This window comes from Macrosteles quadrilineatus, unplaced genomic scaffold (assembly GCF_028750875.1).
Source record: "Macrosteles quadrilineatus isolate MER2022 unplaced genomic scaffold, UCM_ALF_1.0 Scaffold_134__1_contigs__length_289700, whole genome shotgun sequence".
Taxonomy (NCBI): Eukaryota; Metazoa; Arthropoda; class Insecta; order Hemiptera; family Cicadellidae; genus Macrosteles; species Macrosteles quadrilineatus.
Genome location: NW_026542727.1, coordinates 1 through 17,969, shown reverse-complemented (window position 1 = coordinate 17,969; position 17,969 = coordinate 1). Strand labels below are relative to the sequence as shown.

The window sequence follows — 17,969 nt, the reverse complement described above, 5'->3', positions numbered from 1 at the left end:
CGGTTGGTGGCGGGTTGTCGTGGTGGCACAATATGTAACCAATAGGTAGCAGCACTGAACAAATTGCTAACAAAAACAGGCCCAAAGGAAAATACAGGGAAAACGCTGTGGCGAATTACCATGCCACAACAACAAATTTTCAAAACCACAATCAATGTGAGCCGTGGGTACACTAATACAATGTTAACCTCAAAATGCGAGCAAACCCATCTTTATAACATGAATGGCTAGGACAAACTCCGATGGAAGTTTGTATTGGTCTGCTTGGACATGCCCCCCCCCCCCCCAACCCTGTGAAATGGTGACACGCAATGTGTTAAATATTGTATCAAGTAAAGCATATCTTTTTTTGGGTCGGGAGCAGAGTTTCTCTCGGGGACAGTCCCGGCTTGTGACCCTATTGCCCGTGTTTATCCTGGGGCAGGGTGTGTCTGACTACTGTTTTATCCTCTGGTCTGATATCCTGCCTGAACTAAGCCGGAGACACCGTATAACCAAAATAGACTTGGAGGAAATAACTCAAGATTAAAAATATATCCTAATAATTTAAATACGAAGTTTATTACAGAAATACATTTACAAGAATTTAATTATACATACATATTTCACAGGACATGATTCACCTTCTCGGGAAAAATACATTTTGTGCATCATGTACTAGTTTTAAAACCACGATGATCACAAATTACAGTGACATGGGAAGAGGAGGACATATTATCCTCAAGTTTTTGATTTAAATTAACTTCTCTCTAAATATATTGGGTATCTTCACTTGACAATCGACTGTGATCCATCACAGGTAATGAACAATATTATTGTACTAGAGCCCTTTCAAAAATAACAAAAAAGGCACACTTAACACACTATGTAACTACACTATGGGAAATGTAACACATTAAAAAAATAAAATTGTTGATATTATGTAACTAAAACTTGGTTTAAATCAAAACAAATAAAATAACAATGATGACTTTTAAGTTAGATTTTGATAAGCTTTTACACTTTAGGCGACAGAGAAAGCTGTTTGATTGTTCAGGTTCTGCCTGTAACAGAAGACATATGTTATTACAAAACAATATTACCATTCATTTAACATTCTTTTACGCAAAAATATAAGACACATCCTTAAAAGAAATTCTACTCAATATTTAATATAGCCTAAGCTTCAAGACTAACCTCACTTCCCATGCAACATCACTATCTCATCAAAAAGAATCTAACACACCAAGGAGCAATCCACTTCAACAGGTATTCAATAGTGTTTCTTTGATGATTTCCCAGCTTTTATGTACTAATCTTGTTAAGTTCCAAGTACTGTTTTACCAGAGCACAAGATAAACAATTTGATTTCAGATTTCCTTAAAACCCATTCTTACTTAAAATAAATTGCATGATAGGTTAGCCTCTGGATCAAAAATTGCAATATAAATAATTACTGAAAACAGACAAATATTAAAACAAAAACTGACCGGTTGAAAATTTTAACTGACACTTCACTACTAACTAGTCAAAATAGGCAAAATGTCAGCAATAATTGATCAAAAAACATAAACACAAGTTCATAACACAATGAATTGGTGGATCTTTTGAGATTTTCATCTTATTAATGAACCAGATGTAAAAACAAAGTGATTCTCAATTTCAAAGTTATAATTATTCATATTTCAGTAAATTCCTTAATTATTTATCAAATGTTACACACTTCAAAATCTTGTTAATTGATCTAAACCATTTGCACTTGTAACTTACAATTCAGTTAGTTCATTTTCAGCCGGAGCTTGCACATGTTTCTGGACCATACAAGATCTAGCTACTGACTCGAACAGCCTGAAATGAACCACATATTACATAAATCTCATAAACCTGTGTGTATTCCTGTGTTTATTATATATGTATCTTGTTGAAGGGATAAAGAATTTGTCTATTGTCTATAGTATATTTTTTAAGTTAATTGATAGGCCAATGGTCTAAATATAAGTTGAGTACAGAGAAGGAATTGCGGCGGAATCTCAGCACTCAGCAGGTCATAGGAGATCTCAAGAGACAAATGAGACAGGTGTAGGTACACTGCAGTGATGTTCCCGATGTTGCCGCTTGTAGTAGATAGGCTCCTTCTGTGTTAGGAAATTATTGGCTAAAAGTGATTGAGCACAAAGTCAGAAAATCAAACCGAGCCTTACTTTTATTCTCAGAAAGCAGATAGCACGACGGGTTAACAGCTTGTTTATTATCACCAAACAAACATAGAGAAAAGAACTGTGATGCTTATTTACTAATCTAAGTAACTACTTACTTCTCGATTTCTGGAGCACAATGCACAAACTCGTGGTTCCAAAACTTGTATGAAGGATTCTTTATCAGTTCTATGAATGTGATCAACAATCCCCATGGGTGAGGTCTGTTTACAATCAATCTCTCCAACAGAACCCTGCAAATTTAACATCACAAAATAAATTATGCGTCAAATACAGAAATTGTTTAAAATATGCACTGAATTATGCGTTTGATATACTATTTTAATAAATAATACAGTCTTGCTATCTAATATTCTAAACAAAATAGTTTTAAAACCAATTGATGTACCGAGTGATTTGCTCCTGAATGGCTTCAGTGTTGGCCTCAGCAAACAAGTAGAGAAGAGTGCAGCTGAAGTAGTGAGTGTGGCTGTTGGGGTAGCGCAGCTGATTGGCGATGGCGTTCAAGAACAGGTAGCGGCCTACAACGCACACCAAAACATTGTGAAAAAACATTTTCATTAAATAAATATTTATAGGTCCTACTAGTGATGTGTCAAAACTGAATCTCAATTCTCAAAACTACCAAAACGTAGGAAAAGTTTTAGTAGAATGTATTTGACTAATTAATTAATGATCTTGATTTAATTTACCGACCCACTTGTAAACACAAGTTCATATATAAAGTTATTTGCTACAATACTTTTAATAACACTCTCTTGGAATCTTTTAAATAGAATGCAATCCTATGAAGAAAACGACATAAATACTGGTATTATAACAATTTTGTACCGAAAACCAAGGTAAAAAAATGTACCGTACCAACCTTAATTTTCTGTACCGCTGACCCTTAATGCCCTTTATTTTTGTTTGTTTCAACATTGATCGAATGGCTTCTTTTTGTAATTTAGATATACTGTTTATACCTTCAGTATCCAAGTCGACAGCCAAGTTCTGGAAGATGTCCATGTGTGAGGAGTGTGCGATGGTGGTCATGTTAGGAGTCAGTCCCTTGCTGCGGATGTGACTGATAGCTTGGACTCCGACGTACAACACCAGAGCGTTCATCAGAGGGATGTTGTAGCGCATGCCAGGCTCATTGGACACTTGCAAGTTACTGCGAAGCTCTGACAGAAACGTTACCGGAGCTCTCAGCTTCAGATACGAGTCCAGGTCCTGGCAAACAACACTGACATAGTAGGATATCTATACATAAGTTATAATCGATCTAATTGGAATCAAAATCAACGCACAGGCTCTATGGCAGAGAAGCACAAAATTTTGAATACTAAATCCTTGTATGGTGTATTCATCGATTAATTATCAATTCTTTGGAACAGCAACGTACACTTGGGTGTCTTATAAAAAGATAGGTCATTTGCTAGGAATCATTAAGGAAATTGACAGGTAAGCAGGTCTACCTTTAAATAAGTCCATAGAGACACATAAAATATACAACACAAAAGTAGAAATTTTCTTCAACTACTAGAGAACAAACAACGATTTTTCTCCAGTGAAAATTTCTACTTTTGTGTTGTATATTTTATGTGTCTCTATGGACTTATTTAAAGGTAAGCCTGCTTTCCTGTCAATTTCCTTAATGTACACTTGGGTGTGTATTTCAAGCTGTATATGAATGCAAAGTGAGTGTAGAATGGAGTGAGATGATCTGTGCAGCTTTGTTACAGATTAAGACTAGCTGTTTCATTAGTCGGGATAATTTATTATAAGCCCAATAATCAAGGACAGCTGTGTCCAGTTTTTTCCCATCAATAATTAACTATTTTTTTTACTTGATTTAATTTACAATCTGTTCAAAAGTTGAACAATAATTACCTACTGACTTTTCTCAGGATTTGACAGGCAACCTTTTGATTACTAGGAGAGCTAAAACAATAAGCAATCATAACAAACTTTCAAAAATTTAACAAAGTTTTTTTAAGGCTCCGTTCTACAATTTGTAAGTTTCAAAGCTATTCCTAAGAGCATCTTGATTTCTATAATCAGCTGGTAGCATAAACAAGCAATTTATTTGCATCACTAACTGTTTTAAATCTGTTAGTTAATGAATTCTATAGGCTACAATTAAATTTATTAGAAGGATAAAGTGTTTAACTTACTTGGTCTTTGCAGGATGAAACTGGCTACATGATAGTCCAAAACTAAATCAATTCTTTTTAATATAAACAAATATTAGATATTAGATTCAAACGATGAGAAACCCAGGAAACTAGAGTGTATTTGTAGGGTGAAAATGTACTCCAAGACATGGCGGATGAAAAAAATTTCCATTAAACTTCATAATATTTTTAGAGATACCACCTGGAAATCAGGTTGAAATGACTAAATGTTACCTTCTTGAATGTGACTGGTTGAATTGTTGAGACATAGTTGGTGAGAACTCTAGGAGCCAGACTGATCTCTGGGAGCATATCCACCTTCAGATTAGGAGTGAAAGGATCCGGCAGTCTCATGTTTCTCGGGAAAGCCGACAAAATAAGGTTGCGCATCTGAAAATTTGCCATCAGCACAATGAACAAGAACAATGTGAATAATAATGACAGAGCTAAACAGTTTGTTTGCATCGTAACTTAACATGTTAAATGCTTTGTCTGGGGATTAGAAGTGTTGAAACACAATATAATTAGAAAATTAGAGTTCAGTACTATTTTATTTCAATCCAATTGTTAAACTTATAGTTTTTGAAACAAATGATCAGAGTGATTTCCACTCAATGAATTTGTTCAAAATTGATTTAGGCCTACACCTAAGTGGAAAGTTGTATACATAGTTGTATAGATAGTGTTGACAAACACTAATGTCAATCAGTGTGCTGCAATCGTATTGGTGTTAGATGACAAAAATCGAAAACACTAATCTACGATAAAGAAAAACCACGATTGCTTAACATCAAACATAAAATCAATACCTGAATACAGTTGGGAGGTATGACGTCACAGAAACCGTAGTGGTAATCACACAAGAACTCGGGGAAGTCATGTAGCAGCACCAACAAAACACGCAGAGTTCCTTTGTACAACAGAGTGACTGGCTTGGCAAGCTCTGCGTTGCGCAGGAAAGGTGCCAAGTATCTGAACAAGTCTACTAACAGCTGAGCGTACATGGACCAGCCCTTCTGTTGCGGAGTCACCTGCCGGACAAACAGAAATAGTGCTACAAGCAACCTATACAAAAACATTTCATACTATAATAGTTAAAATATTGTTCACACAGTTCAAGAGTTGAATATGTGTTAATGAGTTTGTTTGATTAATGTATACTTTTGCCAATTTTTGGAAAAATAATTGCCATTAAAAGTCATTATTAAAATACCCCTGCTGCAGCAACCCTGCAGACTAAGCCAATTTCCTTTTGCTTAATTAGATTTACACTGAAATGTCTCCTTAAAAATATCACATTTATTCTCTATTTAAATAGCATTACTTTAACAACTACTCTAGGTTTTGCTGCAACAGGGAAAAAGTGTTTTTTGTAAAATGTTAATAGTTTAGTATGAAATAAATGCATTTTCCAAATGCGATCAAAATATGCTCAAAGCAAACAACGGTTTACTTATCCTCCATAAGAATAACATGGGAATTTTAAGTTTACAATTTTTTTGAATTTTCTCCATAACCATTAGGCGCATAATAACGCTTCAATATACTAAGTCATTTGTTTTTTTAAGATCTACAAAATTTGCTAGATTGCTAGAGAAAGGTTTGGAAAGAAATTGCTAAATGTTATGTTTTTAGGGTCAAAAATGAGAAAACCCAATTTTTACCCCATAAACCCCTGTACCCATTGTCCAAGCATGCTGGTTCACAAGCTTGTTTGAATAAATGTAGGTTTATACCAAATTTCATCGGATCATTTTTGCTCGAGTTATCGTGCAACAGACATAAATATATATATATATATATATATATATATATATGAATATATGAATTTGAACGGTTGGTGTTTTTGGCCTCTAGGGACCTAGAAACGAAAAAGTAGATTAGTCCCGGATCCATGTCTTACCACGAGTACTACGGTAATAGCTTATTCCCTATATGGGAAATTTGCTAAAATTGATGAACATGATAAACTATACTTTTGACTTTCTGCAAAGGAACACTCTATGGCTGACCAGTTCTAGCCAAGCGTATGAGAAGCCCGGAGTAAGATTATACATTGATACTTACCACCAGGAGTCTGCCAAGGAACACTCTATGACTGACCAGTTCCAGCCAAGCGTATGAGAAGCCCGGAGTAAGATTATACATTGATACTTACCACCAGGAGTCTGCCAAGGAACACTCTATGGCTGACCAGTTCCAGCCAAGCGTATGAGAAGCCCGGAGTAAGATTATACATTGATACTTACCACCAGGAGTCTGCCAAGGAACACTCTATGGCTGACCAGTTCTAGCCAAGCGTATGAGAAGCCCGGAGTAAGATTATACATTGATACTTACCACCAGGAGTCTGCCAAGGAACACTCTATGACTGACCAGTTCCAGCCAAGCGTATGAGAAGCCCGGAGTAAGATTATACATTGATACTTACCCCCAGGAGTCTGCCAAGGAACACTCTATGACTGACCAGTTCTAGCCAAGCGTATGAGAAGCCCGGAGTAAGATTATACATTGATACTTACCACCAGGAGTCTGCCAAGGAACACTCTATGACTGACCAGTTCCAGCCAAGCGTATGAGAAGCCCGGAGTAAGATTATACATTGATACTTACCACCAGGAGTCTGCCAAGGAACACTCTATGGCTGACCAGTTCTAGCCAAGCGTATGAGAAGCCCGGAGTAAGATTATACATTGATACTTACCACCAGGAGTCTGCCAAGGAACACTCTATGACTGACCAGTTCTAGCCAAGCGTATGAGAAGCCCGGAGTAAGATTATACATTGATACTTACCACCAGGAGTCTGCCAAGGAACACTCTATGGCTGACCAGTTCTAGCCAAGCGTATGAGAAGCCTGGAGTAAGATTATACATTGATACTTACCACCAGGAGTCTGCCAAGGAACACTCTATGACTGACCAGTTCTAGCCAAGCGTATGAGAAGCCCGGAGTAAGATTATACATTGATACTTACCACCAGGAGTCTGCCAAGGAACACTCTATGGCTGACCAGTTCTAGCCAAGCGTATGAGAAGCCTGGAGTAAGATTATACATTGATACTTACCACCAGGAGTCTGCCAAGGAACACTCTATGGCTGACCAGTTCTAGCCAAGCGTATGAGAAGCCCGGAGTAAGATTATACATTGATACTTACCACCAGGAGTCTGCCAAGGAACACTCTATGACTGACCAGTTCTAGCCAAGCGTATGAGAAGCCCGGAGTAAGATTATACATTGATACTTACCACCAGGAGTCTGCCAAGGAACACTCTATGGCTGACCAGTTCTAGCCAAGCGTATGAGAAGCCTGGAGTAAGATTATACATTGATACTTACCACCAGGAGTCTGCCAAGGAACACTCTATGGCTGACCAGTTCTAGCCAAGCGTATGAGAAGCCTGGAGTAAGATTATACATTGATACTTACCACCAGGAGTCTGCCAAGGAACACTCTATGACTGACCAGTTCTAGCCAAGCGTATGAGAAGCCTGGAGTAAGATTATACATTGATACTTACCACCAGGAGTCTGCCAAGGAACACTCTATGACTGACCAGTTCTAGCCAAGCGTATGAGAAGCCCGGAGTAAGATTATACATTGATACTTACCACCAGGAGTCTGCCAAGGAACACTCTATGGCTGACCAGTTCTAGCCAAGCGTATGAGAAGCCCGGAGTAAGATTATACATTGATACTTACCACCAGGAGTCTGCCAAGGAACACTCTATGACTGACCAGTTCTAGCCAAGCGTATGAGAAGCCTGGAGTAAGATTATACATTGATACTTACCACCAGGAGTCTGCCAAGGAACACTCTATGGCTGACCAGTTCTAGCCAAGCGTATGAGAAGCCCGGAGTAAGATTATACATTGATACTTACCACCAGGAGTCTGCCAAGGAACACTCTATGACTGACCAGTTCTAGCCAAGCGTATGAGAAGCCCGGAGTAAGATTATACATTGATACTTACCACCAGGAGTCTGCCAAGGAACACTCTATGACTGACCAGTTCTAGCCAAGCGTATGAGAAGCCCGGAGTAAGATTATACATTGATACTTACCACCAGGAGTCTGCCAAGGAACACTCTATGACTGACCAGTTCCAGCCAAGCGTATGAGAAGCCCGGAGTAAGATTATACATTGATACTTACCACCAGGAGTCTGCCAAGGAACACTCTATGACTGACCAGTTCTAGCCAAGCGTATGAGAAGCCCGGAGTAAGATTATACATTGATACTTACCACCAGGAGTCTGCCAAGGAACACTCTATGGCTGACCAGTTCTAGCCAAGCGTATGAGAAGCCCGGAGTAAGATTATACATTGATACTTACCACCAGGAGTCTGCCAAGGAACACTCTATGACTGACCAGTTCTAGCCAAGCGTATGAGAAGCCCGGAGTAAGATTATACATTGATACTTACCACCAGGAGTCTGCCAAGGAACACTCTATGGCTGACCAGTTCTAGCCAAGCGTATGAGAAGCCTGGAGTAAGATTATACATTGATACTTACCACCAGGAGTCTGCCAAGGAACACTCTATGGCTGACCAGTTCTAGCCAAGCGTATGAGAAGCCCGGAGTAAGATTATACATTGATACTTACCACCAGGAGTCTGCCAAGGAACACTCTATGGCTGACCAGTTCTAGCCAAGCGTATGAGAAGCCCGGAGTAAGATTATACATTGATACTTACCACCAGGAGTCTGCCAAGGAGCACTCTATGACTGACCAGTTCTAGCCAAGCGTATGAGAAGCCCGGAGTAAGATTATACATTGATACTTACCACCAGGAGTCTGCCAAGGAACACTCTATGGCTGACCAGTTCTAGCCAAGCGTATGAGAAGCCTGGAGTAAGATTATACATTGATACTTACCACCAGGAGTCTGCCAAGGAACACTCTATGACTGACCAGTTCTAGCCAAGCGTATGAGAAGCCCGGAGTAAGATTATACATTGATACTTACCACCAGGAGTCTGCCAAGGAACACTCTATGACTGACCAGTTCTAGCCAAGCGTATGAGAAGCCTGGAGTAAGATTATACATTGATACTTACCACCAGGAGTCTGCCAAGGAACACTCTATGACTGACCAGTTCTAGCCAAGCGTATGAGAAGCCCGGAGTAAGATTATACATTGATACTTACCACCAGGAGTCTGCCAAGGAACACTCTATGACTGACCAGTTCTAGCCAAGCGTATGAGAAGCCCGGAGTAAGATTATACATTGATACTTACCACCAGGAGTCTGCCAAGGAACACTCTATGACTGACCAGTTCTAGCCAAGCGTATGAGAAGCCCGGAGTAAGATTATACATTGATACTTACCACCAGGAGTCTGCCAAGGAACACTCTATGACTGACCAGTTCTAGCCAAGCGTAAGAGAAGCCCGGAGTAAGATTATACATTGATACTTACCACCAGGAGTCTGCCAAGGAACACTCTATGACTGACCAGTTCTAGCCAAGCGTATGAGAAGCCCGGAGTAAGATTATACATTGATACTTACCACCAGGAGTCTGCCAAGGAACACTCTATGGCTGACCAGTTCTAGCCAAGCGTATGAGAAGCCCGGAGCCTTGGCAGGTCGGAGGATATGTAGAGTGTGGCAGAATGCTGTCAATACCTACAGAAAACCATTCACTTATAATATCTGATATGTTTTTCCATAATGTGAGAATTTGTGATGCCTGCTATTTTTAACTGGATCAAAACGGCATATTTTTCATATTTTCAATTAATATAAATGTATTGGGCTTATGATTTGAATATTTCAGAAGATATTGATTTTATTAATAGATATGAATTATCAAAACTTTTACCTTTTCCTTAGGTTATCCCACAAGGTTTTTAGTAAAAGCGTATTTCTAGGTATGTGATCAGCGTCAACGATCGCGTTGAACTGATTGGCGATCAAGAGCCACTCTTTTATCCGGGCTGAAAAGAGCGTCTAGGTTTTTGCATTTAACTATGGCAAAGTGTTTTTCTACCAACATTACCAAATAAATCGCCGATGATTGGATTAAATCCCGTCCCGAAAATCAGGAATATTTTTTCCCTGAAAATTTCCCTAATTTTAATTTAATTTTTCTAACTTAATTTTTCTTCAGAACCCATCCATCCCTATTATTTTGTGACGTTGTCTGTAACTCTTTTTGCCTCCAGTTTTTTCACTACTTCAAATGTACCAAACTGGTTAGTTAATAGTTAACAAACAGACATGTTTAACTTCCCTGTAAAAAGTTAGATTTTGAGACTTGACTCAACAAAAAAAACTTAAATCAATTTGTTCCTCAATTGTATCTGTTTTTATCAACATTGAATTGTGTTGCTATTTATTCTTGTTTTTATCTTGTTCTTGTTGCTCAAAATCTATTGTATTCTTGTAATCTTGCTGTCTCTAGTTTTTTTCACTACCTCATAAACACTGATTAATTTTCTAGTTTATGTTTACTTGGTCCCATGACAGCCCGGTATTATAACAGTTTGAGTTCACTGCCACCTGGATTTTACTTTACACTCGATTATAAATCCAACATTAATTTTGCCATATTTTCATTGGTGAAATCAGATTTCCTTGAACTGTGGGTTAAATCATCAGTTAGTTTTAACCGAAGAAAACTAAACGATTGTTAGCATGAATATGGTGAAATTCATTAATAAGATTTCCTTCTTCTATTGAAATAGGAAAGTTGCACATACTCGATATTATACAAGATTTGAATAGGTGTTTTTAAAGCGGTGCTGGTAGTGGACATCATGTGAATGTGCATGCACAATCTTTAAGCTTATGTTTTGGGAGTTCAGAGAAGGGTTCAGTCCATAGCATATCAACAAAAATTTGAAGGGTTTTTATAGTGGAAGATTTGGAAAAATATTACTAATATAAAAAAACTAAGGTAAAGAATATTGTACCTGGTAGTTGATAGCCTCCAAGATGGGTTCAGGTGCGTTGAGTTCCAAGAAGAGCATTATAAAGATACGATGGTACGGTAGCTGCTGGAACTCTAGTTGATGACTCTCATGGTCTTGAAGCAGCACTCCCGCCACAATGCCCAGCACTTTGTTCAACAAGTTTATCTGTAAAGTAAATAACAATCAATGATGCCCTCACAAAGGTCAATAATCCAAACATTAATCTCAATTCAAAGTTATCTCGCGAACCATCTTAGATTTTCGAAAGAAAGAGGCGCAAAAAATACCTGCTATCACCTTAATACCACCATCACCATAATTCACCATCAGGTTCAGGTTGCCTAGAATCCCGTTCCAGACTGATGACCGTGTTGAAAGCGTAGGCTAACTAACTCAATCAGAAGATTTGACTTGGCAAGATGGTGTCCGTTCGGCCTAAGTGTAGGGGATAGTGATTGAGTTTGTGAATATATATTGGGGACTATAATTTGTTGCTTTAGTCTACACTTTTTAGTTAATATTTTGGAGTAGGTACAAAAAATTGTTTGTAATAAAAGTACATTGTATAGTTTAAATTTAGTATTTCAGAACGTTAATTGTAAGAGCCTGTGGTTCTTATGTTCACCTACTGGGGGAGCGAGCTGGTTTATAACCTGTTATAGTGGTATAGCTACAGCTCGGGACTTTAGTCCCCGAGATCCTGGGTTCAAATCCCGCCAATCACCAACGGATTATATTATTTTAATGATAATTCCACAACTCTGCAAAGCCTAGCCTGAAGTAATGTGCAAAAAAATCCCGAGCTAGACATGTAATAAAGTTTGCCTCAATAAATAGTTATTTGTGCAACTAGTGAGCAAAGGGAGCAATTGACTCACTCGAGAGAAATACTTACTCACGAGCCGTAGGCGAGTGAGGAATGGTTTCTCGAGAGAGGCAATTGCACTTTGCACTCGAGTTGCACATTATATTTTTCCTACAGTTACCATAAAGCAAATAAATTGGTAAAGAAACGTGACATATTTTTACACAGAAGTAAACTTTTAATATTACATTTAATGATACAACAGTACAACAGCTGACCAACTGATTTACAGCCAGTGCTGCCAACGTTTTTCGCGCGCAAACGACCTTGTCTGCATGTTACGCGCTCACTATTTTGTGCCTTCACGTTGCAAATCTGGAGTGAGTGAGACAAAGTTAATTAGAGTGAGACAATGTTAACATTGTACCACTGATGAGCGAATTGGCCACTTTGCTTTCTCAAATCAGTGAGAGAACATGTACATTGTTAGGTAACTATAGGAAAAAAGTATATTTATTTACTCACTCAAATATCTACCTTACTGAGACAAGTAAACTTGGATAAAAATTGTCTACGATAGAGCGGGTAAAGAATTTAATGATCTCTTCACCTTGGTAGAAGAGTTGGTGGAATCGCCAGAGTGTTTGACTAGCAATGCGATGAGTTTGACGTAGGCATCAATGGTGTGGAAGATCTTGTTGCGGACAGTTGTCTGGCCGGACTGAGGAATATTCTGGTAACACAGCTCCACCACCATCTGAGTGCTCAGGCGGAAGAATCTTGTAATATAATCGTCAGTCTTCAGTATACCGTGACAGTTCATCTGGAAAATAAAATGAAAATGTACAATCCTAGTACACGTGGAAATTATAGTTTGAACATCTCCTTACAGTGTATAATTGACTCTCCATTTCCATTTTTACTTAAGAGGGATGGACGAGATTGGATTTTTAGTTCAAGACGAGACGAGATATTTTATTTTTCATAAAATTTTGAGACGAGATCGAGATGGGATTTCCCTTCTCATACATGCATGGAAATGCACGTTCGACATTTTTACCTGATTTTGTAACATTGTGAAATACCTACTGATTTATGACGGATGACTGTTTAAATACAAAAATAATAATAGGCAAGAATATTTTTAAAATCTTCTATTAAAAAACATCAGAATTAGAGGTGGGCCGATACCGATACTCGATACCAGCGGTATCGAGGTATCGTCGATACTCGATACTTGCCTGTTTTGGGTTCGATACCGATACTGACACTGAACCACTGAATGCTACGAATCGGTGTAGATTAAGTCAGTTCAGAGCGGGTAAATTGCCGTTGCCGTTACGAATCCTAGCCATTTGCCTACTTAGTTAAAGATACTCGCAACTCGAGTCGAGTAGTAGAGGTTAAGCCGATTTTGTTGATATTTGACAAGTAAATAACAAGAAAGGAAAATGTTTTAGTTTTATTTAATCCCTTAACCCCTTTCAATATTAACATACTAGGCCTAATAATAATCGGCAACCTAGACATCGCTTGCGTCATCCATTTCACTGACAGCGACAGCTGACACTGGTACTGGGTGATAGGTAGTGGTGTGCAGCGAGTGCGGAGTGCGATGCATTGAAATTTCAATTCGATGCATTGAAATTTCAATTCAATGCATCGAATCCCGATTCGATCCAGCATGCATCGATTTGGACACGATGCAGTTCTAAAAAGGGATGTGTCGATTATCGTCATCGATACCACCATCCATTGGTTACCACTTGGACATTGGTATCGGTACCAAGACTCGATTGTCAAAAGTTGATTCTGATGATACCGACACCCGACAGGGATAAATATTTTATTTTAACATTTAAAATAACATTCCGACAACCAGCCAATTTAAAAAAGTTGTTAGTTCACCCTAAACAGTCAAAACCTAACAAAGACCAAGACAAACCCATAGAAGGCTCATTCCCATGTGACATGGCAAGATGCAAAACCTGCCACATTAATAGGCCCAGCACAACATTTACAAGCACATCAACAGGAGAAACCTTCAAAATTAAAGGACACAATACATGCTCCACGAAAAATGTTGTATATCAACTTCAATGCAACCATTGCCCATCTCAATACATTGGACTTACCACCACCAGTTTTAGAACAAGAATGAACAATCATAGGACAGATATAAAAAACAACCATCCAGAAAAACCAGTGCCTATTCATGCTACCAGCCACAATATGCAAGATTTAAACAGTTGTTTCAATTCAAAAATAATAAGATCTTTCCCTCCCACCTGTAACCCATCACAACTAAGGAGATGGGAACTCTCTTATCAATGGTTCACCAAATCCAGGGAGCCCCCAAACCTCAATCTCAGATAGGCCTAACATTTTCCTTTCCCCTTCCACACCTAAAAAGCAGGCTTAGACTAAGTGTAAATAAAATCAATGACTCATAACCTTGTGTTGGCAACACTGCTTCCTTACCAGTGAAAGACTCTTAATATCTAATGTGACTCTCCATGTTGAGAAAGGGGCCAGTGTGTTTATTTTGTTTGTTTGTGTTTTCTTCTGTGTTCTGTAGTGAATGAAGTGGGATGCCTACATTTTTTAAGGTAAGCCTGCTTATCCTATCCTTTCTTACACCTATTCTCAGGCAATTAGCCCTTTCTCTCCAAACCTTATTTTAACATTTATTTACTTTATAGCTACAGTATTAGTTTTGTAATCACGGTTAACAATTTTCATAGCCAACTTAGAAACTATCTAGTTCAAAACAGCGACGGTGCCGGTGCCATTGTTTAGCTTCAGCTCATTGCACAACACAATCTACATTTCAAGATGTCAGACTCAACTCAAGAGACAACTGGCGTGCGAATGTCCTGCCAACACGAAATTAATTATACTAAACAATATCTGTATCAATAAGTCAGACATTTAGATGTATTATTTTTATTTTTAGTACAAAATAAATAACCTAAACACGTCAAAATTTTCAGTTTCATCCCTGCATTATACGCATCATTAGAAAAATTATATTCAACCATTAAACTTTAACATCGTCATCGTTGTATGGTTAGGCTTGCTTTATATTGCGCCAAAAAGTAGGTCCATATTTTATCTGTACTATATACCTGATTAAAGAGTTTAGTGAAGTTTTAAGTGCTACTATGACATAATGTATTTAAAAATATCATAAGCCTTAGTCCATGTCGATTTTGTAATGTTATAACGAATGGTGAATGTTGACAATAAAAGTATGTAACAACAGTTCTCATTGGTCAGGAGGCGACAATGCACTACCATGTCAGCCAATCGACTTTCGTGTTTCAATGGAGCAAATGACCATTACTTAGACATCGTTTTATGTTCTTATTGTGGGTGGGAAGGGTATCGATAATTATCGTGATTCGAGATCCGATATGTAGTACGTGTTCGTTTATAGATAATGAGTATTAAAGTATAACAAACTAGGTTAGTTACAGACAGGTTCAAAACATCGATTGTTCCGATCCATTGTTGACACCCCTACACGGAGGTTATAGTGACGTCGTGCATAAGGGCCAGGAAGGCCGGTTCACAGTGAATCCACTCTGCCGAACCTATATTCTTGGTATCATCGGGAACATAGTCAAACACTTTTGTTACTAAATAAAACTATGGAATGTTTTATAAAAGCACTCTTTTGGAGATTCTAGTCCCAAAACATAATCTTTATTGTAGGCTAAAAGTAAAACCTATCTATTGCCATTCTTTTCTCCACAGACGTCGACAAATTCTACAATAAAAAATACCAGGTTTCAGTCAAAATACTTTTGTAAAAATTGACAATGTGCTGTTTTAGCACAGTCATTCCTTGACCACGATCGTTTTTACTCACTAGAGAAAAGACTCTCCTTACAAAAAGTATTTATAGCAAGATGTATGTAATTTTTTTTTTAAATTATAACTGCAATTGCTTTTAAAAAGAAATAGAAAAACTGTCAAATGACTTAGATTAATATTTATAAGCCTATTTATAAATTAGAGGAAACTTTATTAGATCTCATCATAGTCAAATTCAAACATTTACAGTATTTTAAAATAATTAACACTCAGAAACTTTTGTGTAATGGAAATCTGCAAGCGACTGAGGCCGAGGGTGAGGGCATGTGAACCAGGCTTTAGAGCAAACTTTCTCTTTTCCTACCCCATGTCCCGTTAGACGGTGGGCGGGGCTTCACACTAATAAACACTCAGTTCATTCATTCACAGTAGAGAAGGGTTTTTGTGGCAATGACATATGTCTCTTGTCTGCTCTTCATAGCTCCACGAGAAATTATAAGTGATAATCTTTATTAAAAATGGGTCCGCGGAATTGGCTAACTCTGGAACTCGCTAACCTCATGTTAAACGCCCTATCTTCAAATTTGGTTGATGAGAGGAATTCGCTAACTTGTTCGGTTTCGGAATTGGCTAACTCCGGAACCCGCTAACCCGCTCTAGAGCCAGGTTAGCGAATTCCGTCCTCGTACGGAAGTCGCTAACTCGGTCCCTCGGCGGAACTCGCTAACTACCAAACAGAAGCCTCGCACGCCGTCCAATGGGAGCCAAGCACGAAGATTTTTGGCCAGTGTTGCCGAAAGTGTAGTACCATAATGTCGTATCCTACGAATAATTAGGAGCAAGAGCAACGTAGTCGTTAAAATAAATATATTTAGAAGTATGTTTAATATTATTCTTATGATTATTAGAGTGGAAAATGCATTATAGTCTTACCATAGACTAATCAACACAATTAAACTTAACATCCCATTGTAAACTTTGAAGCTCGTTTTTCGTGTCTAGTTCATGTCCGGTGACACTGATCGCTAGTGTCGACGAAATTTTGTTTCTATTATTTTATAGTTTAAGTTCAGACATAAGACATAAGACATAAGACATATTTTATTTACACAAAACGTTCTTTATAAAGTACATTTCATACATAAGAACAGGTGTTTCGTTCATGATTTGTTCTTTTTGCTGTTTGGTTATATAACTAGGGGACGTGTAATTAGTTATGATTAGAATCATTAGGCTTGGTATAGTTTATTTTGATTGTAAAAGCAATATGAAGGAACCCCAACACTAAAATCAGGAAAATCCGTCATGTCGTTGATTAAGAATCGTGAATTAAAATAACCCTGTCACGTTTTAATATAAGAATCTTTTATATTCTTCTGTTATTTAGTAGTGGGGCTTAGGTGTACAATCTAAAAACTGTTATTAAAACATATAACATTCTTACAAAAAAATCAACACATTTTAGAATTAGGCAACTATTTACTAGTAGGCCTACAATGCTTTGGTTTAAACTATTAGGCATAGATTTAGGCCTACAGCTATTCTATGAATTGATATTGAACGTGGTCTATGTCATATTTTTACACTAAGTTGGACGATTCAACGACGTACCTTTAATTTTAAATCTATAAATTAGTATTAAAGTTACGATGGTTGATGACTGTATTAATTAATGGTTTTGGTTTATTACGACATTACGATTAAATTTATTTTCTGTGTTTGAGAACTTGCGTGTATTTTAGCTTAATTTCATAGAGGTTTAATTGCTTAGTACCAATTAAACTGAATGTTCAATATTTTTTATATTCTATTATTGTCCTAATACTCATAGCATTTATATTTCAGATCGAAATCATAAACATTTAATTGGCCGCCGTTGTAAAATTATATTAAAAACACTTTTTCATGATTTTTAAATCCCCTTTTAATACTTTGGGCTAGTTAACTGTTAAAAAGTGGAATTGGAAAACAAAAAACAATAACATTTTACTGTATCTTCATTGACACTGACATTTTGAAATACGGCAGTGTACGATTATTTTGTCATACAAGGTTGGCAA

General features: G+C 37.6%; 1 protein-coding gene across 1 annotated transcript; it reads right to left on the bottom strand.

Annotated features, from left to right (window-relative positions):
- Positions 1–542: 542 nt before the first annotated feature.
- On the bottom strand, positions 543–12,941 carry LOC128982144 (CCR4-NOT transcription complex subunit 1-like; the record flags this gene model as incomplete). Its single annotated transcript, XM_054401199.1, has 10 exons — positions 543–1,043; positions 1,750–1,827; positions 2,294–2,428; positions 2,584–2,716; positions 3,161–3,410; positions 4,589–4,744; positions 5,164–5,385; positions 9,880–9,996; positions 11,286–11,450; positions 12,701–12,941. Coding segments are annotated over 10 exons (1,537 nt in total), but the record flags the coding sequence as incomplete, so codon positions are not given.
- Positions 12,942–17,969: the final 5,028 nt, after the last annotated feature.